Source organism: Lissotriton vulgaris, unplaced genomic scaffold (assembly GCF_964263255.1).
Source record: "Lissotriton vulgaris unplaced genomic scaffold, aLisVul1.2 SCAFFOLD_4901, whole genome shotgun sequence".
NCBI classification, from domain to species: domain Eukaryota; kingdom Metazoa; phylum Chordata; class Amphibia; order Caudata; family Salamandridae; genus Lissotriton; species Lissotriton vulgaris.
Window position 1 is genome coordinate 65,036 of NW_028254548.1, and position 22,933 is coordinate 87,968.

Consider the following 22,933-nt stretch of genomic DNA (forward strand, 5'->3'; position numbering starts at 1 on the left):
CCAAATGAAAGTCACAAGCGTAGTTTCCAGTTCTTCTGGATTTTTTTGGGGCTTCTCCAAACTGACTCCCCCACTTTCATTAGATTATGTTGAGTCCAGATGGTGAGCCGCATCAGCTAGTGGTAGAGGGCTCTTTACAGCTCGTGGCCGAGGGCTCTTTACAGCTCATGGCATTGCAGATTACAGGCAACGCTTGATGCTCCTTGGCCTTTTGAGCCCTACTGTCTAGAGCCTGGGCATACTGCACAAATAAATACTACCATTCATCTTGGACGAGATGGGTGTGTTGATGTCTGCAACGGGGTGTGGATCCCGTGGGATCTGATGTAGTCCAAGTCCTTAATTTCCTTTCAAGTTTAGCGGAGGATGAATTAGCGTATCGCTCAATTAATGCTTTTCGCTCAGTGATCTTAGCAGGGCATGCTCCCATAGATGGAGCTCCAGTTGGTTAACACCCGTTTCGCAGATTACTCAGAGGAATTGGTCTTCCTCCAGAACCGAGTTATGTGGTGCTTTGGGACGCGAATCTGGTGCTGAACCTTTTCTTGTCTTGCGTTCTTGTTTTGCGTTACTGCGGATGGCGGTCACAGTGTTCAATTACGCTGATGACCTCCAGCTTATTTTTACTTTGTCAAACTCACCCTATTCTATTCATAACTTCCAGTCAGTGAAAGTTTTTATCAGGGTTTGTGTGAATTCTAACCATCTGAAACTCAACCCTGATAAGACTGAGCTTGTCCTGACTGGAGGTAAACTTAATCCTTGGTCTTCGGCTTTTTGGCCTTCCTCGCTTGGTCCCCCTCCTCTTCCTTCTTCTTCTGTCAAAACTTTGGGGATCACTCTTAATCAACACCTCACCATTCACTCGCACGTCAGCACGGTGGTTTCTTCTTGTTTTTTTGCGTTGCGCACTATTCGCAAGATTTCAAGTTTTTCTCTTCCTCAGCCCTTAAACTTATTGTCATGGCGATGGTTCTCTCTCGCCTTGACTATGGTAACGCACTGTACAATGGCATTCCTAGTTATGCCCTCCGCCGGCTCCAGCTAGTGCAGAACCAAGCTGCCCGCTTGGTTCTTAGTTTGCCTAGGTCCCAGCACATCACTCCGTCCCTCTGTTCCCTACATTGGCTCCCTATAAAAGAAAGAGCCCTGTTCAAACTCGGAGGCCTGACTTTCCAGGCTCTTGCCGGGACAGCTCCAGCCTTTATCAAAGCTAACATTCACCATTACATTCCTAGTAGGCAACTACGCTCTTCTTCCCTTTCTCTTAGTGGTACCTCGATTTAAGAAAAGTAGGACAGGAGGCTGCAAGTTCTCTGTCCTTGCCCCGTCCTTTTGGAACTCCCTACCCTTTCCCATTCGAACATCAGCATCTTACATGGAGTTTCGTGGGAGACTGAAAACCTTTCTGTTCGCACAGGCCTTTTCATCTTAATCCAACTCAGTCCCTGCTCTTGAAGTTGAACTGACCCCGCAGCGCCATGAAACCGCTAGGTAAGCGTGCGCTATACAAATATTTTTAAATTCAAATTGGCAGTTGAACTGGTTTTTGTCTTGCAAGGATCTTTCAGCCAAGTTGGCAATGTGACTGTGTCTTATCTTGTGCTGGAGGGTTTCAGACATACGAGCCTCGGATGTAAAGGCCAGGGTGTTTTCCCCCGAGGGGGTAGTTTTCACAGTAAGCAGACTCACCAAGTGCAGTAAACGCACAATTTCTTATCCATCTTTCACGGAATCTCCCAAGGTATGTGTGGGAAAATGCCTCAAGGCATATGAGGAGATGACTAAGGAAACTCACTCGCCGGGTGAGAGACAACTCCTCATTGCACTAAGAAAGCAGTACAGAGCGGTATCCTCACCTACTATAGCCTGTTGGGTTCGTTGGGTGATGAAAGAAGCTAGCATTGACACTAAGGTCTCTGGGGTGCATTCGGCAAGAGGAGCAATGGCCTGGAAAGCTTTTTGTCTGGGTGCACACTTAGAGCATCTCATGCGTGCAGCGGACTGGTCTTCAGAGTCCACCTTTAAGAGATTCTATTTTAAACATGGGGTGGATACAGCCCAATTGGTGGTAAGTAAGCTTTGAACTAGCATAATCCTTGCCTCCGGTTCTGACATAGAATGAAAATGTGCTTAGATTAAGTGAAGTTTCAATTCTATTAAGGACACAGAGGTGAGGATTATCCCATCCGGTGGTCAAGCCAGACATAAATCCGCCCGTAATGAAGTAAGTAGTCTGTTTTCATTTACAGATTAATAATGAAATGTTATGTGACGTGGGCTTGTTATTACCGTATTGGTTATCTGATCGTAGTGTTACAAGACCTGTTAATATTTGTGTGCAAGAGTTTGTAGCAGAATGCAGTCACTGATGCAATGTGCCTTTACAGCGAATGATGGAAAACGATTGGCGTGATTCACGCAAAGATAGAGAGCTGGCAGTGATAGAGAACTTGTTGAGACCTGGTGATGAGCATTGAAGAAGGACTGTTGAACTCTTGTAGATTTTTTCCCTTCTGTTTCTGGGAAAAGTAGTTTGCTTTGCTTTATTGGCTGCTGTGTTATGTTAATGGGATTAAAGCGAAGAAGGAAAAGCATAATCCACGCCTCCGTGTCCTTAATAGAATTGAAACTTGCCTTCACTTAAGCTAGTCAAATTTTCATTCTTGATGACCTATTGTAAGAGAAGACTGATAGCTGCTGTTCGTCTGCACCATATCTCAAACACCTCTCTAATCTACTCGAGGGATAAGGCAATGCACTACTTTAAGTTTTGAATTGTGATCCTACTTCTTTTCAGTGCGGTGCCCAACCATTGTGCCTGCTTATTTTAGCAGATAATTTGTATCATTGTTATTACGTTGTAAGTACATTTATAAAGTGCACTATTTCCCAGATACTGGTTGTCCTGGTACTAAGATAACATTATCCAGGGAACAGCTTTAACCCTGGAGACTGCCTCCTGCACTACCACACTCTCTTGCACCACCATCTTCTACTGAAGAGCCACTAGAGGAATCACCACAAGGGTCTCCACAGTCAGATACTGGTGGGTATGGGTGGGGGGCCACAGGGAGATGACATCTGTGACTGATCCCCTTGCCGACACGGATCCTGATCTTTATCCTGCGTGCTCTTTTCCACATGACGATGCTACCTCTTAGCAGGAGGTTAAAGCAAGGGCTGCTACATTTTATATTGTGGAACTCTATAAAGAGACTTTAGAGGAAGACTTCCTCTTCGACACGGTTTCCATCACGCATAGTGCTACCCAATACCTGCCCATATTAAAAGGCATGCTTAAGCATACTGATGACATATTAAAAAGACACTCTTAGGTCTATGGTTGTAATTCCTAGGGTAGATTAAAAAAAAAAACCTGCACCATCTGACCCTGTTTACATTAAAGGGCATATAATCAAGAGGTTAGGGAGGAGGAATTAATGTCCATTTATTTCCCCAGGTAGATATGAAGGTAATCAAGTGGAAGAAATGGACACTTGTAACAATTCTAAACCATTGGTTAGAAATACTATGGTATCCTCAAAAAACTCAATGTGTGCTGGTGATGCTGTATATTTCTTTCATCCGCCCCTACATTGTAGTTTTTGGCAGTTATCATCGGATACCATAGAGAGTGTGGGTGCCTGCCTCATCCAGAGGCTCCTCTGGTCTAGATTGCAGTGTCCAGAGATGCAAAAAGTACCCCCATGAAAAAATAGGGTCAGTGCAAAAAGGAAAGGAAAAAGATAAAATAAGATCAACACCTAAATTTTTTTTTTTTTAATAAATTGGTGAAGATCTTTTGATTAAAAGAAGATGAGTACTTGTACTAGATCGAGTTACTGGATCTAGAAGTGTGGGTTTCCAAAGTGTGTCGACATGTTTCAGCCCCCTTTGGCTCAACGGAGTCTGTGGGGCTTTCGTCAGGACAAAGTAGACAAACAAACATAGAAAAACTACTCACACTATTCGTGTAGTGATATTGGGTTGATTAGTGGAGGGTATACATTAACCACTCTAATCTTTTTAACCTGGAAAAGATATAAACATAGACATGTTGTACAAGGATTAATATCCTCAAAACTCACTGTACTAAAGGAGAAGGGGTAGGCACCAGAGTTAGCTATAGTCTAAACTACTGGGTGAATGTTTATTAACAAAATATAGCATGTAGATAAGCATGGTAGAGGAAAACCTGGTTAAGGCAGAGGAAAAAGTGGCAAAAGTGAACAAAATACTGGGCAAGTTAAATGAGAAAAACATTGCAAGTAAATAGCAATGAGGAGAACATTCGTCAGGTCATGGTGATTTAATAGTCGGTCCTGCCTAGAAGGTACGTTGTTCAGGTAAAAGCGGCAGCAGCTCAATGTTTAAAGGGAGCAAAGTGTAGCGTAGGGATCCCTATGCAGTTAAAACTGACTGCGCGAGGATGATGCCGGTGACCTCAGTGATCGAACTAATAAAGCACATGACTGTATTCAATGAGGAAAGATAATGACTTAAAGGCCCCCAAAATATCAAAACGCATGCCTAAATATAGCGTTTAGATGCTACCGTAGCACCTAGTTAGGAGGAGCAAGGTGACGCGCCTGGATCCCTATGTGGTTAGGAACTGGCAGCGCATTAGAAAGCTCACTCGTGAAACATTAAGAGTACATAGACTTTAAGTACAAAAACTTTCTTAATCTTACCCCAAATTGTAAGGTTTTGTGCTTTCATCAGGGAAGCCCAGAGCTGGAAAAGAGGGGGGGAAGAAAAGGTGAAAATCTCCTTACCTCATGAGAAGAAAGTACTTTCCTGTCTAATAGACGCCGCCATTACCCGCGTGTATTGGCGCATTCACCGCTTGTGCTGACTCTGCCCCCGGATGTGGAACACGCGTCAGGGAGGCGTTTTTAGCGGTGTTTTTTTGAAATAGCAACTTTATTGGCTGCGTGTGGAGACAAACACCAGTAGTGCTTTTTCTTGATATCAGGAGGCAGCCTGACGGTCTTTGCGATCTATGTATATTTATTTAACAAACTGGTGAGGAAAAAATGTTAATGAAATTGGTATTGAAATTGGTAGGGGATACAGGAAGTATTTTGGTTACTTAGCTCAGTCTGGATGTCCTATTTGATGATGTCAAATTAATGGGCAGCAAACTGATGCCAGGGGACATTATCGTTCAAGCCCATGACGTTGGTTTTCAAGCGGTCTACCCATCTCTGCTCTTTTTCGTAAAGCTTTTTCTCAGCATTGGTGGTTTTCTCAGTGAGCATTTCAATTACGGTCCATCTGATGTCATCACAAGAATGGCCAGCCTCTACAAAATGGGCACAGAGTTTGCTAGATGAATCACCACAAGGGTCTCCACAGTCAGATACTGGTGGGTATGGGTGGGGGGCCACAGGGAGATGACATCTGTGACTGATCCCCTTGCTGACACGGATCCTGATCTTTATCCTGCGTGCTCTTTTCCACATGACGATGCTACCTCTTAGCAGGAGGTTAAAGCAAGGGCTGCTACATTTTATATTGTGGAACTCTATAAAGAGACTTTAGAGGAAGACTTCCTCTTCGACACGGTTTCCATCACGCATAGCGCTACCCAATACCTGCCCATATTAAAAGGCATGCTTAAGCATACTGATGACATATTAAAAAGACACTCTTAGGTCTATGGTTGTAATTCCTAGGGTAGATTAAAAAAAAACCTGCACCATCTGACCCTGTTTACATTAAAGGGCAGTCACCACCAGACACCCTAGTTACCACCACAGCGCGCATGCATGCCAACTCTCAGGCCACTCGAGACACCCTGTATAGATGCTTGGGTGGGAGGGAAGAGTGGCAGCTCAGGATGCCAACCATTGGCGTATTGCCAACTCGCAAGCTCTCATGGCACGCTATCATTGCGCCCACTGGGAAGAAATGAAAGATCTACTCCATTATCTCCTGGAGGAACATAAAAAACGCGGCCAGCAGTTTGTTTCTGAGGGGAAAATTATTACTAACACCTCCATACGGTGCGTTTCAGATGCTGCTGACTCTGAAGTCAGAGGAGTTAACACAAGTATTTTACTTCGTCAACACGCCTGACTTAGAATCTCTGGGTTTAAACCTGAGGTGCAACAAGCCATGTTATATATGCCCTTTGATAAGGAAAATCTTTTTGGTCCTCAGGTGGACTCCACATTAGAAAAGATAGACAATGATACTGAGACGGCCAAAGCTATGGGAGCCCTCTAAACACCTGCAACTCATGTTTGTTTCATCATACAGGTTAGCCAGGAGCCTCAAAATCCACCTCTGCTAAGGCCTTAACCTCCCAATAAAAACAGCAAGGTCAGGGCTCCTACTCTAAGGGCTAGTATCAAGGCTCCTTTAGAGGTAACCACAACAGACGTATAGATAAGGATGCCTCCCCGCCCCCTCCTCCTGTGAAGCAACATCCTCCGCCAAGCAGTGACTATCCTCTCCACCCCTCTGATCACATAATACCTGTCTAGGACAGAATTGACCATTTCCTACACATAAGGCAATCCCATCACAACAGACAAGTGGGCATTAGCCATTATCCTGCATGGCTATTGTCTGGAGCTCATTACCCCACCACCCAACATTCCACCTCTCATTCACAGGCTATCACATGAGCATCAAACATTACTCAAACAAGATGTTCATGCTCTTCTCCTCAAACATGCCTAAGAGCTCATCCCTCTTCAACATCAGGGTTTAGGTGTATACTCGCTGTACTTCCTAATCCCCAAAAAGGACGGGTCTTTAAGGCCAATCTTAAATCTCAGGCCCTTAAACAAATACATCCTATCAGAACGCTTCCAAATGGTTACCTCACTGTACGCTATTCGGCCTCTTCAACAGGGCAACTTTATGGTTACGCTAGACCTAAAGGACGCCTGCTTCCACATACCAGTATACCCAGCTCATCGCAAATACTTAAGATTTGTCATAGCATGCAAACATGACCAGTTCAAAGTTCTGCCATTTGGGGTAAGCACCGCACCTCAAGTGTTCACCAAATTTCCTAGCAGTAGTCACAGCTCATATATGCAGACAAAATGTCCACGTATTCACTTGGCTCATCAAATTCAGCACTCTTTATCATTGCCAACAACACAGTCAGGCCTGATTCTATTGTGGAAAGAGATTTTCATACATTATTTGTCAAAAGTCTGCTTATGTTCTACACTGGTAGAACTATAACTTTCAGAAACTCTAAACCACTTTTATCACCTTTTTACCACCACACAAAGGCAACCCTATATCAAAATCGTGCATTGCCAGATGGATAGTAAAATGCATTCAGGCTCGCTATGCTAAGGCCAAAAGACCTTTACCTGTTCCTCCCAGAGCACACTTTACTAAAAAAAATACGGAACAGCCTTAGCCCTTTAGGATCTAGTCCCATAGTTGGCATATGTAAGCAGCTACATGGTCCGAACCACACACTTTCACCAAACATTATTGTGTGGATGTTTTAGCATGCCAACAAGCTAACATAGGAAAAGCAGTGCTACGTACCCTTTTCCAAACAACTGCAACGCCCACAGGTTAGCCACCGCTTATAAGGAGGGATTGCTTTACAGTCTATGCAGAGCATGTATCTACAGCTACACATGACATCGAAAGGAATATGTTACTTACCCGGTAAGCATCTGTTTGTGGCATGTAGTACTGTAGATTCACATGTGCCCATACTCCTCCCCTCACACCTTTGGCCATTGCAGGTCATTGCATTTACTAGTTTTCACTATTTATACATTTAGTATGGTCATTTAATTACTAACACACTTTACACTCCTTTCTCGCCTGCCTGCGAGAAAACAATGGAGTCGATGCTCATGCGTATTACCACCGAGAAGAGGAGTCAGTCAGCTTCGTGATTCGAAAGACCTCTCCGAAGAAAAGCAACTTGCACGAGGCCATACCCAACACTAGATGGCAGGAGTATGCAGAGCATGGCAGGAGTATGCAGAGCATGTGAATCTGCATAACTACATACCACGAATAGATGCTTGCAGGATCATAAACACATTCCTTTCTCCCACTTCACTACCAATAACTACTAAACTAGCGTTGTTTTAATACCCAAAACATGCAGAAAAACATATTCATGTTTTATAGGCTATCCTAATAGTATTCCTTATTTATAGACTGTGCTCAAGTAGAAATAACCCTGAATCTTGTTCACTGTATTGGAGGAAGGGCAGTAAGTTTGTTTGATTGACAAAGGAAACGTCTGCACAGTCTAAGATCATACAGTGGTTTCACCTTGTTTTGGCAAGGAAATGGAAAGTGGGCACAAAAGAAGAAATCGACTGCCAGTTACCCAAAACTTGTATGAAACTATTTGTTAGGTGAGGTCTGTAAAGGAGCAGGCCATTTGAATAAGACAAGTGGTACGTCTTCATTTTAGAGATTTTCGTCAGGTAGTGCAAGTGAACCTCGGCACTAGACTCCCCAGCAAGATTTAACATGTACCAAGCTGAGTAGCAGGCTGAGGGGGACATACCGTTTTTCCTGACGAAAGTGACATACTTTTCATCACCTCTGAGCCCTACAGCGCACAAGCAGTCCTGAAGAATACATGTTAGTAAAGTGCCCGTTGTGAAAGGCGAAAGTCAGGGAATCCCTCACAGGTTGTACAGAGGGCACCTGGCACGTGGTTACCTGTCCAGTAGGTTCCTTTGGATTCCCTCCCTGACCCTACATTTCAAGCCCAGCCATACTGTGAAGGAAATACCATTGCATGACAAGGACCTGGGATTGTTGGCAGCCCAAATTTGTCTACCACCTCTAGTCCTGCCAGTTTGAAGAGACCGTTCGAGAGGGCAATGCTAGCTGATGTCTGTCACTACAAGCCACAATCAACCTTCATCTCAATTTAAGGGTTAACATTTCGTAGGAGGTGGCCTTTAAACTTGGTGGAGGTACTTCTCTGTCACTGACCAGCCAGGAACCCTATTGTCAATATATCCACATTGTATCCCACAGAGGTAAGTCATGGAAGGTTATTCCAGGAGGTAGCGGTTATCTCACAGGTGCTGAGGATCTTGCAGTGTGGTGTATTTTTCTTCATTTGTATTGCTGTTGTACTTTGTCTTTGCATGGGCCTTTCTCTCGTCGTCTGGCTGATTGACACACACTTTTTGTGCTTTTTGTTCTCATATGAAACTTTTTTTAATTGTTTCTTTTTCATCTAGTTTACAGGTTGTGCATTTGCTTCTGCTTCTATTTGGCAGTATGAAGCTCTGAAATTCAGAGTCCAGAACTACTTTGATGAGGTACAGGCAGATTGGCTGGATAGCAGGAGGCCAAAAAAAGAACTGGATTTCAGAAAACAGGTAATGAAATTACAAACAAATGTGGGTAGCCCTATGGATATTTATATTCATCATTTTTAAGCATTATAAAAATGTTAATCTACAGATTTCTGTTCCTGTCAATCATTAACCAACCATATAGGGAACGTATCTTTATAAAAATGTTGGTTAAACGAAATGTTTGCAATTTTATCTTCTTTAATTCGGCATGTATAATTTTGAGCATTAACTTTAAAGAATAGAGATCACAGCAGAGCTGCACACGGCGTAGAAAAATGCTTTACTGAAAATCTGAGCGATTTGGGGGTTGTGCCCAATTCAGATATCCTTCTGAAGATAATACAGTGCTGTCTTTAAAGCAGTAGTCCTCACAGTGCTGATGTCCAGTGAATAATAGCATACAGTCGGATAGAAAATTTGAAGTTTGCTTGGGAGCACAATATTTTTTCATTTGAGGTTGAATTTCGATTTACATAGCTGCATTGGTGTGAAAAGGTGGTTAAGCTGCTTGACTACTTGCATCAAACGTAAATTAAGAAAAAAAAATACAATTTGACAATAATTATCTCGGAACCAGTGTGGTAAGGGAACAAAAATCTTGCGCTAACTATAACAAGGCTCATATTGATAGCAAACAAGTTTGTATTTCTTTAACGTACCCTAAACTTGTAAAACTAACACACTGAATTAATCATAACTGAAAGCACATTTTTCAAATTGGTTACTATTTGTACAGAACTTTATTCTTTGAATTAAATTAAATATATTCATGCTTAGGGTTGTAGCTATCAGTAGTGCATACATGTGCAATGGCACTGGTGTACCCTGGTGTGAGGAAACCCACTACACCACAGTAAGTGTTGTCTCAGCAAGGGGTCAGGAAGTGATATTTTCTTTGATGCGTTAAGGTCAGTGCTACCATTTCTGTGCCACTGTTGCAGCTGAGCTCATAATTATCAGTCTCCTCTTCCGTTTTAGTTTTCTTTTGTACTCCAAGGTCCTAGTGCGACCTTATAGCCCCACTATATTAGTTGTGGTCTTAACAGCCCAATTTCACTAATAGAGGTATTGCTCAGATCCATGAGCACTTCAAGAAAGTTTATGGTAGGTACACAGTGAAATGTGTGTGTGTAATATGTGTATCTCCTCCATATCTACAGATTTATAAATGTCCCTAGTGTTTTTTATTGAATGCCTTTCCTTTCTGCCGTACAGACACCAAAAAAATGAACCACTTGATCGTGATACCTATTTTTGATATGCGGACAGTAGGATAAGGGGCATAATATATTTTAATAAAAACTCAATCAAGTTAACATATTAAACACATTCCGTCAGAGGTAAAATGTATAGCTCAAAGGGATAGTATTATAAAATGATTTACTCGAAATGAAAACCAAAAAAGAGAGACTTGGGTTTTCCTTATTATGGTCAATGTAAGTTAAATGATTAGCATACAGCGACATGGTGCTTCCCTCAATGATGTCTGCTTTTACAAAAGGAATCTTGTTAATGTTTATGAACTGTAAACAGGATGCACGATTTCGAATGCCTCTTAAGATTTCATCTGCTGCCGCCTTGTTTGACTTGGTGATGCCTCGAACTGCAACAACCCATTTGCCATGCACTGGGTGCATAAAACGGCATGCCAGATCGAGAAAAGAATCATTCATGGACAACATGCTGCTGCAGCTCATATCCACTTGTTGGAAATCATTGAGTTTATTTTCAGTCCCCAGAGACAAGTCAAATTAATAGCCAATCAGAATTAGTTCGCATGAGCACTACTTGACAATATGCACAACATTGGAGCAAGGAGCTTTCCACAACTGTTCTATCAAATGATCTGTTGTTAAACCACACTTTGCGATTTCTCACTAGGTATGTTTTGAGTATTCACTACTTTGTTGGTTGAGGACAAGCTCTTAACGTGTAAATCAGAGGTAGACTTTTTTAGAAAGAGAACTATAATGCAGAGTTGTATTTTTGTATACTAAGTGTTTAAAAATCGTTTGCTGTATTTATTTCACTCCACTAGATACAACTACAAAATAAATGCATTTTGAAAATAGATCATTGTGCATGAATCTATTGATTAATAATTGTTGTTCATTTGTAGGTGAACAAATGGTGGAACAGCCTTACTGAAGGGCAACAGACGGTGGCAGGTTTGTTTAAACTTACTGTGTTAAAGGATTGGCTCCTAACAAGTAACAACAGGTATTGCCGTTGGTTCTACATTTATGATTAGGACTTTGGTTCTACATTTATGATTAGGGTAACTTGTAGCTGCAGGGAATTAGCATATAGCTATACCTGTCTCCACAACTCTAACCAACAATCTGAACATTTCCCACAAGTCCTGGTTCTGTGTGGAATATTGTTTGTATGGTTTTGTTGCAAATAAATATACCACTACAACTGTTATGTCTAGGATAGACCAGGAGAAGCCAATTTCTGATAATGATATTGCAGACCTGGTATATACCAAACAGTAATTCTCCTGAACGCAGGGATTACATTGACTTCACACAATATTTTAAAAAGTACCTAGGTTACTTTGGCTAATTGTACCCATTCTGGTTAAGATATATATATGTGATTTTTATCCAGAGTTTAAATACTCTTCTATTGATGTAATATTACCCTTGTTAACTCCTCCGTTAGTAGACACACATGCATCTTCTTAATTTGTAATGGTTGGCTTGGTGAAGCTACAATGTAGCTAGCAATACAAAGTATTAAGTACAACAGCACTAATTTTAGTTTCGTGTTTCCAAAGGCAGTCTGCCACTTTGAACACGATAGACGCTACCTGTACCCCCTTGCTGAGCAAACACAGAAGACTATTGGTTAGATACAACTCAAATTCCACAGTGGCACTCAATATTTCTCCCTGTACATTGGTTCAGAAGCCCTGTAAACTTTCCTCTATAAGACAAGCTGTGCCGTTTGTAGATGTTTAAAATATGAATGTTTTCCGAAAAAGGAGGACACTCATGGTACCTGAGTCTAATGACTTTCACAGCAGAGTCCGCTTTTTATACTCTCCTCAATTATGTATCTGAGTGCTCCGGGAGATGAGTGAGTAGACGTCTATTGTACACATATAGAGAGTTTGTTCAAACTCCCACTTCATTTATTCTTGGCTCATTTGAACCATTCTCCATACCTGTGAAATAAATTATATCTCTCTTGTTCATATGACTTTTTCAGGAGAAATTTAGTGAAAGCGCAAGCACTGATCTATTTTATGGTAACCAACGTAATAAATATTTTAAAAAGCTGTGCCTTCTCAAATGTTCTTGAAATTAATAAACCTGACCTTAAATTAATGTCCCGAAACGTTGCTCGTCCAGTCATTCAGTCTCATCAAGCATTCTGATTATGTGCATTAGGATCAGAAAAATAATACACTCCTGTCTTCATCTTCAAACAGATGGGAAGAAGGCGTGTGGAGGCTCAAGCTTGGTTAGGGCCCAGTGAAAACAAGAGAAGGGCTCTAGCAAGACCTATTTAGCAGTACTACTCCTCTACTTTCTAATAAACTTTTTTTTTTGAAAAATCTTTGTCAAGATGGCATATTATACAATTACATTGGCATACATAGATCTCGCTCGTGTACCATTGGTATTTTCAATCAAGAGAAGTGGAAAAAAACATGTCGTGATCCAACAACTTACGGTTGCCACCTTGATATGTGCATGGAGCATTCATAAGACTCTGAGAAATACAGGTTTCTTGTCATACCTTCATAACAGTTCCTCACGGTAATCTTTGCGTTTCTCACTCTTGGTATGTTTACCCGCTCCTAATAGTTCAACTTTTAAACATAACAAAAACAGTTAACCCAACTAAGGTCATCAATTGGCAAGGGGTAATTCCGTATACAGTCAGCAGTCGGCCATTCCACACATGCATTACTAATCCCCAGATAACTTTGCCACCCCGCACCCTCTCAACCCATCCCAGTGCTCAGTGTGTGGACTCATTCCATCTAGTCGTCATCCTCTTCAGACTCTGAATCCTGGCCCTCCGGCAATGGTGCACACGGTTCTCCCCTATATTTGTTCCACGGCGTCCACACCTTATTCCACTTACGGGGGCAAGCTCGCATCACATATACTGCCCTCTCTTTTACCATTAAAAGGTCCATGTTCCTGATCCACCCAGCTACTGTAGGCAGTTCCGGGGCACCCCATTTTTGCGCTATATCTCGTTTGGCCACCGTTACAGCCAGCGTAACCCACAGCTGCCCATACCGGTCCAGGTCATTAGGTTCCCAAACGTTTAACAGGCACATACGGGGTTCTGGCAGGACTGACACTTCCATGGCTTGGGAGACAGTGCGCATAATTTGCCTCCATACATCCTGGATTCGTGGGGAATCCCACAGGGTGTGGAGCAGAGCACCCTCCTCCCCGCAGCCCCTGAGGCAGTATGGGTGTGGCGCCCGCTGTATTTTATGTAGGAGTGGTCTGGTGTAATAAGTGCGGTGTAGAATCTTGAGTTGTACTAAGCGGAACCTGGCCGATATGCCTACCTCCCGTGGTGATGCAAGCGCCTCGTTCCATTCCGTCTCATCCATCTCGCCCAGCTCCCCAACCCATTTCTCTTTAAGCTTCTGTGTGGGGTCCGGTAAATTGTTAACTAGTTTTTTATATGTGAGAGAGGTAGCCTTTTGTTCCATAAATTCTGTCAGTAACCTGTCCTCCAGTGGTGATGATTCTGGGAGTGTGGTGTCAGGTGGAATTGCCCGTAGTAGGGCGTGCCGGATCTGTACATATCTGAACGTCTCAGTGGGTCCTAGCCCATATTGTTGTTGGAGTTGGGAAAATGCGAGCACTGTACCCCCTTCCCAAAGGTCTCCTACTACCGAGATCCCTATGCTGTCCCACTGTGTGAATCCCTTACAGGACCTTAAGTTTCCCAGCGCCTTAGTGTCCCACAACGGTGTTAACCTGGTAATTCTTCCCTTCCAACCCAGACGTGATTGTGCTGTGTGCCATAGTGTTGCCGTGTGAAATGTCGGGCCTAGTAGGTTCTAGACTTGTGAGTAGTTGTACAGCACCGCGAGCATGCCGTCTGTTCCCAGCTGAGACCAGTCCGCCTTACATGCGGGATGTGGATCCAGTGGTTAATTATTTTAAGCTGGGACGCCCAATAATACAATTGAAGATTGGGTAACGCAATCCCCCCCTCATACCAGCTCTTCACCAATTTATCCTGCGCTATCCGCGCTGGGCCATTACTCCACAGCAAGCTAGATATCAGTGCAGCAATTTGCTTAAAGTAGCGTGGATCCACGATATAGGGGGAATTCTCAAGCACATATAGAAACCTCGGGAGAGCCATCATTTTATACAGCGCCGCCCGTCCAAGGAGGGTCAGCGGCAGTGTAGCCCAGAATTTAACGTCCGCACGTAGGCGAACTAGAGGCGGTAGCAAGTTCTCGGTATAATATCCCTTAGCATCAGTAGTAACGAAAATTCCCAGATATTTAAAAGAGGTGGATGTTATCTTTAGGGGACAGTCATCATGCAACAACGGGGCTGGGCCCTTGAGCACGTATATTATGGATTTGGACCAATTCAGGGTGTAGCCCGACGCCTTGCCGTGCTCATCGCACATTGCCAATAGGGCAGGGACTCCTTCGGTGGGATTGCCCATGTAAATTAGCATATCGTCTGCATACAGGGAGACTTTATCCTCCCATCCTTCCTCCTAGGAGATGCCCCGGAACAGTGGCGTTGCTCTGAGCAAGATTGCCAAAGGTTCCAGCACTAGTGCAAAGAGAAGGGGTGATAGCGGGCATCCTTGTCTAGTTCCCCGCCCCAGTGGGAATGGCGGTGAAATGTGACCATTCGCAACCACCTGCGCAATTGGTGACGTGTACAGTAACCGTACCCATGCAAGATATTTTGGGCCGAAGCCCATTCGGGTCAGGACAGCGAACAACTATTCCCATTCAACCAGATCGAACGCCATCCTAGCGTCCAGGGATATTATCACTGCCTGGTCCGTAAGAAGATGCGCCCGCGCCATTACCCCATGTAGTCTCCGCAGGTTCAATGCCGTGCTACGGTGTGGCATGAAACCCGACTGGTCTGGGTGTATCAAGGTGTGTAGGTGTTGAGTCAGGCGACTGGCTAGGAGTTTCGCTAATATCTTCGCTTCAATGTTGAGCAGGGAAATGGGTCGGTACGAGTTACAATCAGTTGGTGGCTTGGCTGGTTTGGGAATGGCCACGATCGTGGCTGTGCGCTGGTCGAGTGGGAGCATTGCCTTCTCTACGCTTTCAGTGTACATATCGAACGGGGGTCTTGCCAGCACTGAGGCCGTCGCTTTATACCACTCTACAGGTATGCCGTTGGGTCCTAGCGCTTTGCCTGATTGTAATGCCTGTATTGCCAAGTGGATCTCGCCCTCGGTCAGGTCTGCGTCGAGTTCTTGCTGCGTTTCGTGTGACAGCACTGGGATATCAATGTTACCAATCGAGGCCACCGCCTCCTGTTCCGTGACGGACCGCTCCGGGGTGTATATCCCCTGAAAGTGGCGTGCTAGGGTGTGTACTATTTGTTCCGGGTGTGTCTGTAGTTGGCCCTCATGGTCGTACAGCCTCTGTATCCCTCTATTACTACCGCCTCGTTTGTCTAGCCATGCCAACATCCTCCCGGCCTTGTCCCCCACATCGTATATTCGGTGTGCGGTGTTTGCTAAGTGACCCTTAGTGATCGTTGTCAAGTGAGCCTGGTATTGCTGCTGTCGGAGGTGTAATGTATGAGCGGTGTCCGGGGTGGGGTCCGCCATGTGGGCAGTGTTCGCTGCGCCAAGCGCCAGTTCTAAGTTTGTAAGTTCTGTTCTGGAGTCCTTTTTATGCCCTGCGATTGCCGCTATGGCAGCGCCACGTAAGACCGTTTTGTACGCCTCCCAGAGCACCGAGGGCGAGGAGACCATTCCTGCATTTTCGGTAAAGTAATGTGTCGTGGCAAGCTTGAGTTTCTTCCTGACCCCAGGGATCTGTAGGTAGTTGGGATATATTGGATATATTCTGGCGCGCTTTGATTCTTTGGTGGTAAGATGTAGTGATACCGGGGAGTGATCTGAAATGCCCCTGGGTAGAATTTCCAGCTTATCTATGGAGCCCAAGCCTACCCCTAAAAGGAAGAAGAAATCAATACGTGAGAGGCTGTTGTGTGAAGAGGAGTAGTGCGTGTATTGATGTGCTGTGGGATTCAGTTGACGCCATACATCCGTGAGGCCCAGTGCGTTTAGGAAGCTTGGAAGATCAGAGGCCCCTCTCGGGCGGTCCCGTGTGGGAAAGGTGTCTAGCAAGGGGTCTGTTATAGCATTAAAGTCCCCCCCAATGATTATGTTTCCCTCCGGAAGTTCTAGGAGAAACTGCCCTAGTGCCGGCAGTGCAGTTGAATGCAGCGCCGGGGGGATGTATACTGACACCACATTAAGGGTTCTTCCCTCCCACTGGCCAGAGATCGCCGCAAAACATCCCTGGTCGTCCGTCCTGTGGCTGTGAACCAGAAAGGGTGAGTTTTTCTTAATAAGTATCCCAGTGCCCCTGGAACCCGTAGTAAATTAGCATGAACTGCCATGGTGTATCCGCGTCTATTTAAAGCCTTACATGTATTCCCTGTCAGGTGTGTTTCTTGAAGCAAAACCAACTCAGGCCTGTGGCGTTTGATGGTGTGCAGTACCAAACCCCTTTTTATTTTATCTCCCAATCCCCTGACGTTCCACGTAAGAAGTTTCAGTGGGGGCACCATTGTTAGTGCGGGAGCGCCCTCAGTGGGTGCAGCTTGTTCTCGTCTTGCCATCTGAATTTAAAATCCGTGACTCCAATGTGCAGCAATGTGGCGCAAACGGTAAGGAATGATGTGTTTCTGTGCGCCAGATGTGGATGGCCCACAGTGCGACCGCTTTCTTTATATAAGTAGTGATGACCGATAACCATAACATTACAACTTCCACCCCCTCCCTGCTCCCCTGCTCCACGGACGACAACCCGCCCGCATCCCCAACTTGGCAGAGTGCTTAGTCCCATCCCTATCTATCTTACTTGCTCGTGGGGTCGGTGAGTCCCCCACAGGCATCGGCCAATGCCTGCCCTACTCAGCTCCATCAGCTACAAGGTCCCAATGGCAGCAAATGTGCCGGTCCATATGTATCACAATCATTCAACCCCTAGCAGGTTGTCCTGAGTCGAGAGGGTCTCTCTCTAGATCCGAGTCCAGCCCCGCGGCTCCCTCTTCAGTTGTAGGGCTATTGGTATGGTGCTCCGTCGTCCTCCCGTTACGTTGGTTCTGGCGGTCCCTGTGCGGGCGTTGGGGTTGGCCCACCTGCCTCCATCCATCCAGCCATTCTCGTGCCACCTCAGATGTGTCAAAAAACCATGTCTTGCCCTCAGCCACAATCCGCAATTTGGCGGGGAAAAGCATCGAGTAGGGTAGGCCCCTATCGCGTAGCGTCTTTTTCACTTCAGTGAATGATTTCCGGCGCCTAGCCACCTCTGCCGTATAGTCCGGAAAGAAGGCCAAAGTCGAGTTCTGAATTTTTACAGGCGGTGCGACCCTAGCTGCCTGCAAGATGGCGTCTCTATCTCTGAAGTTAAACAGCCTGGCCAGGACAGGCCGCGGCGTTGCTCCCGGTTTAGCCGCACCTCCAGGGACCCGGTGCGCCCTTTCAACAGAGAAAAAATTGGACAGGCCTTTCGGTTGTAGCTTGTTTTTGATGAGGTCCTCTATGTACAGGTCCATGGCGCCTTTCCCTTCCGACTCCGGAAGGCCTAAGATGCGAACGTTGTTTCTTCGGGAGCGCCCTTCCTGGTCATCCAGTTTGTCTTGTAGTTGCTTCGTGACCTTTTCCATTCGCTCCATCGCCACTTGCAGGTCTGAAGTGTCTTCAATGAGTGATTTTGTGACCACCTCTACTTGGGACACTCTCTCTGACATCTTCTTAAAGTCCGCCCTCAGCAAATTTACTTCGGAAGAAATGGTGCCCACTGTCGCCTGTACTATATTTACAACAAGGGGTGGTGAGGGACAGAGTCTCTGAATTAAGCAGAAAGCTCTCACCCAGTCAAGAGATCAGGGCTAGATCCAACACCGTTTTTTAGCTCACTGCACCATCCCAGTTTCAGAACCTGGCTGTATGCAAATTAGTCTGTTTCTGTCCCAGTGCATGATGGGAACAGGGCAAACCAAACTACAAAAGCCAATTCTTACACTGGGAAGGAAACAAGCTCCCGGGGACCGGTTTCTGGCATTACAGCCGTCTTCGGCCCGGTTTGCTTGAATCCTGATGGTGCAATGAGCAAGGGTCTCACATCTGAGAATACCCTTCCACGCTTAGGGTGGACAAAAATATTTACAACAAGGGGTGGTGAGGGACAGAGTCTCTGAATTAAGCAGAAAGCTCTCACCCAGTCAAGAGATCAGGGCTAGATCCAACACCGTTTTTAGCTCACTGCACCATCCCAGTTTCAGAACCTGGCTGTATGCAAATTAGTCTGTTTCTGTCCCAGTGCATGATGGGAACAGGGCAAACCAAACTACAAAAGCCAATTCTTACACTGGGAAGGAAACAAGCTCCCGGGGACCGGTTTCTGGCATTACAGCCGTCTTCGGCCCGGTTTGCTTGAATCCTGATGGTGCAATGAGCAAGGGTCTCACATCTGAGAATACCCTTCCACGCTTAGGGTGGACAAAAATATTTACAACAAGGGGTGGTGAGGGACAGAGTCTCTGAATTAAGCAGAAAGCTCTCACCCAGTCAAGAGATCAGGGCTAGATCCAACACCGTTTTTTAGCTCACTGCACCATCCCAGTTTCAGAACCTGGCTGTATGCAAATTAGTCTGTTTCTGTCCCAGTGCATGATGGGAACAGGGCAAACCAAACTACAAAAGCCAATTCTTACACTGGGAAGGAAACAAGCTCCCGGGGACCGGTTTCTGGCATTACAGCCGTCTTCGGCCCGGTTTGCTTGAATCCTGATGGTGCAATGAGCAAGGGTCTCACATCTGAGAATACCCTTCCACGCTTAGGGTGGACAAAAATATTTACAACAAGGGGTGGTGAGGGACAGAGTCTCTGAATTAAGCAGAAAGCTCTCACCCAGTCAAGAGATCAGGGCTAGATCCAACACCGTTTTTTAGCTCACTGCACCATCCCAGTTTCAGAACCTGGCTGTATGCAAATTAGTCTGTTTCTGTCCCAGTGCATGATGGGAACAGGGCAAACCAAACTACAAAAGCCAATTCTTGTACATCAGTGAGCGTTCTCATAATGTCCTCCAGGGTTACTTTCTTCGCCCCTTCTGTGTCCGGAGGTGTACCAGTGGAGTGGCGCCCGCCTCCCTGAGAATGGCCCTGTTGACCATATGCAAATTTATCAAGTTTTGCCTGCGTCGTTGTACTCCTCAAGCCTTTGCCCGCCATGGCGTCGCGCTCTCCGTCGTGCGACCCGGTCCCTTTTATGTATATGTCCAACGCAGACTGCCCGTGGGCCGTGCCGTTCTCCGGACACCAGGCTACGTGTGGCCTGACGGGATTCCTACCGTCAGCAATATCTTGCACCGTTAGCTATAGTCTTCCAGTTCACCGCGGCCGAGGGGTCGCACTTGCTAGAAGACCTGTCTCCGCGCCCCTGTCGTGTGGCCCACCACGTGTGTACTCCGTTCCTCTGCGCGCTACAGCACGCTTATCGTCTGTGCCTCGCGGTTTCTCCGGTGACCCCAGGACAGGTAGCGCCCAGTAAATAGCGTCAGGGTCTCGGTGCGGTTTGAGCCGCTGTGCCGGGGGTGTAGTCTCCGGGAGGTCGCAGCCCCCACCAGTAGTGTAGATTGTATAGCATACGCCTTCTCAGGACAGCGCCCGCGTTCCACGGGACAATGATCAGCTCCAGCCCCCCAGGTGGGCTTGAGCCAGTGTTCGCTGCACGGATCTGTGGGCGCGCTGCTGTCTCACCTCACAACCGGAGCGGCAATATCAGGCTTCCTCTCTCCCCATAGATGGCGTCGCCGATGGTCAGGGATTTCCCCGCTTGCGAGGGTGTTCAGCCCGTCCGGGGTAATGCAGCCGATGTCGCTCCCTCAGGGGTTCAGGCTGGTGGCATGGAGCGTCGGAGCGTTTCTTTTGTCCGGGCGTCTGCAGGTGCCGGCTGGAGTCAGTGCGCCTCAGCCGCCCAGGGCGCACTTCCGCCCGGGTCCGCCAAGTACGCCAGTCCGGTGCTGCCGGACAGTGAAAGGCCGCAGCAGTCCGCCTCCGATCGGAGCACTTCTCGGCATCAGATGGTCGCCGGGAGCGGGTCGGTGCGTGCCGCTTGTTTCCCCCAGCCGATGTCGCTCCTTCGAGCGGGCGATATCACGGATGGGACTACGGATGTGTGTTCAGGCCGTTACGCCTTGCGGAGCTCCCTCTTCAAGCTGCCGCCATGCTCGGCAGTTGGCCACGCCCCCTCCCTTTCTAATAAACTTTACCTGCCCAGCACTAAGGACTTTTCATAAATGTATATTTTAATGTCCAAAGAGTTGGAGTTGAAAGTTCAAGGGTCCCATTCACAAATCTATCTTCTAATAATCTGTGTTGTTCAAAGGATGTCTTTTAATGACTACACACGGAGGTCCCACTGTGTTTTTTTACTGTTTATTTGTCCTTACTGTCCCGGGGCTTAACTTATTGTTCCCAGTACAGTCCTAGTTGCTGAACATGATCATACTTATGTAATATCCCTTTCTGGAAATTGTTTCTGATCAACAAGGATTTGCTATGGAATGCCTTGAGACATAAGACATACAATTCCCTCAGCTGTATCCTTTCTGATTCTTTGTTGTACTATTGACCTTTTCTTAACTTTTGCAATGTGATATTCAACCATTCACACTGAGCTCAAATTAACCTACAAAGCAAAGTGGAAGAAACCTCGAAAGTCACTAGGCATTGTTCCGAGCTTGACACCAAACTCTCCACTTGCAAGACCACTCACCCCAGCCCTGGCAAAGAGATGGGTTATACTGTTTTAGATTGTTTTATTTGTTCCTTTTCCCACATACCAGGGATTTGATCCAAATGTGCCTACTGTACTATACATGATTTCCCTAGATTTTATCCTTGTTGAAAATATAATTTTCATCCAAAGGTCCAGCTATTCCAAATTCAATAAAAATTGAAACCGGAATAACTACCTGTTAGGTTACCTTCATGGGTTTGTATTTCCCTTATCTCAAGCGAGTATTTGATTTAAATAATACCGTAGCTCAATTGAAAGACAGCTAGAGGAGCTCTGGTTGTAGGGAAACCTAAAATGATGGGCTTCATGCTTGAGTGTAGTTCTCAGATGCAAAGCTGAGAATGAAATAACCATTCCCTGGTCTATCTCATCAGATTTCCTTAATAACAACTAACCTCTCAGTTATTGAACAGCTCAGGACAGTCCCCATGCTCTGGTTGGAGAAGGACAGAAATGTTATTACCTGATAGAATTGACAGCAGGTTTTTGCCTTAAGATCATTTTCTCTTTTTAAAGGGAAAGTGGTTGGAAATTAGAGGGACAGTGCCACTGTGCTCTTTCTAAAGAAGTGGATTAGGGCCATGGTTCCACCTACTCCACCATCTGGCAATGTAGTTCTGGGAGCGTGAAGAGTTCAAGGGTTTTTGGCACTATGACCATGTGCAATACGTATTTCCAATAAATCATTATTGCACCCCAGCATATTTGCATGTGCTGGAGACCCGTGTCATAAGTCTCCTAACAAAGCTCAGCATTATTTTGTATGTTGCTCAGGAATAGAGTGCTAAACCCTGATGAGTGATGAGAGTACAACCCATAACAGTACTCATTTTGACATAAGTGGATGCAACTCCTTGGCCTCATGTAACTGTGCAAACTTGGATTCAGTCTTATAAAATACAGTCTTGTGAGTTTCAATGGATGTTTTACTCTAATCATGCATCTTAACGTGCGTTTTACATCCTCTGGTGTTGCTCTGTCCTCAATACCTTTTTTCTTCAGACAGCTTAGTAAAAAGGTCCATTAACAATGAAGAAGTTAATTAATTAGCTTTTCTTTTACAGGCATCATAGCAGCAAATGTCGTGGTATTCTGTCTCTGGAAAGTGCCATCCATGCAGCGCACAATGATTAAATACTTCACTTCTAACCCGGCCTCCAGTAAGTAATTGCATACTGGGTTTGTATGTTCATACTGTATCTGTTTTGCTGCATAGATTGTCAGAGTTTCTGCAAAAGTAAAATAATTTCGTGTACTCGGGTTCAAGAAACGAACATGGAAAGATCACTACTAACTACTTTCAACATGTACCAGCTCCTTAAATGTACAGTGACTGCTCAAGGGACTGTCTGTGGCTAGGTCTAATTATTTTGACTCTGAATGTAGGCCAGACTCAGCTAGCTCTCGTGAATATATCCTTAAGGCATCCTCCCCTGCCAATGCTAGATGGAATTTTTATGTAACATTAGTGTAGAGCGCCCCCAAAGAACGTACCTTGAGTAGGCCATGTTTCAGGTGCCAGAGTCTGCAGCATTGTAGAAGGTGATGGTAACAGAAACCAGGTATTAGGATAGAGTTACAC

At 45.4% G+C, this 22,933-nt stretch overlaps 1 protein-coding gene across 2 annotated transcripts in view; it reads left to right on the top strand.

Annotated features, from left to right (window-relative positions):
* Window positions 1-22,933, top strand: part of PARL (presenilin associated rhomboid like) — an 88,147-nt gene that overhangs the window by 36,717 nt on the left and 28,497 nt on the right. For both annotated transcript variants that reach the window (XM_086951688.1, XM_086951689.1), the window contains exons 3-5: window positions 9,210-9,350; window positions 11,449-11,497; window positions 22,416-22,511. In XM_086951688.1, coding sequence (XP_086807814.1) covers window positions 9,210-9,350; window positions 11,449-11,497; window positions 22,416-22,511 — 286 coding nt within the window. The remainder of the gene's footprint in view (window positions 1-9,209; window positions 9,351-11,448; window positions 11,498-22,415; window positions 22,512-22,933) is intronic.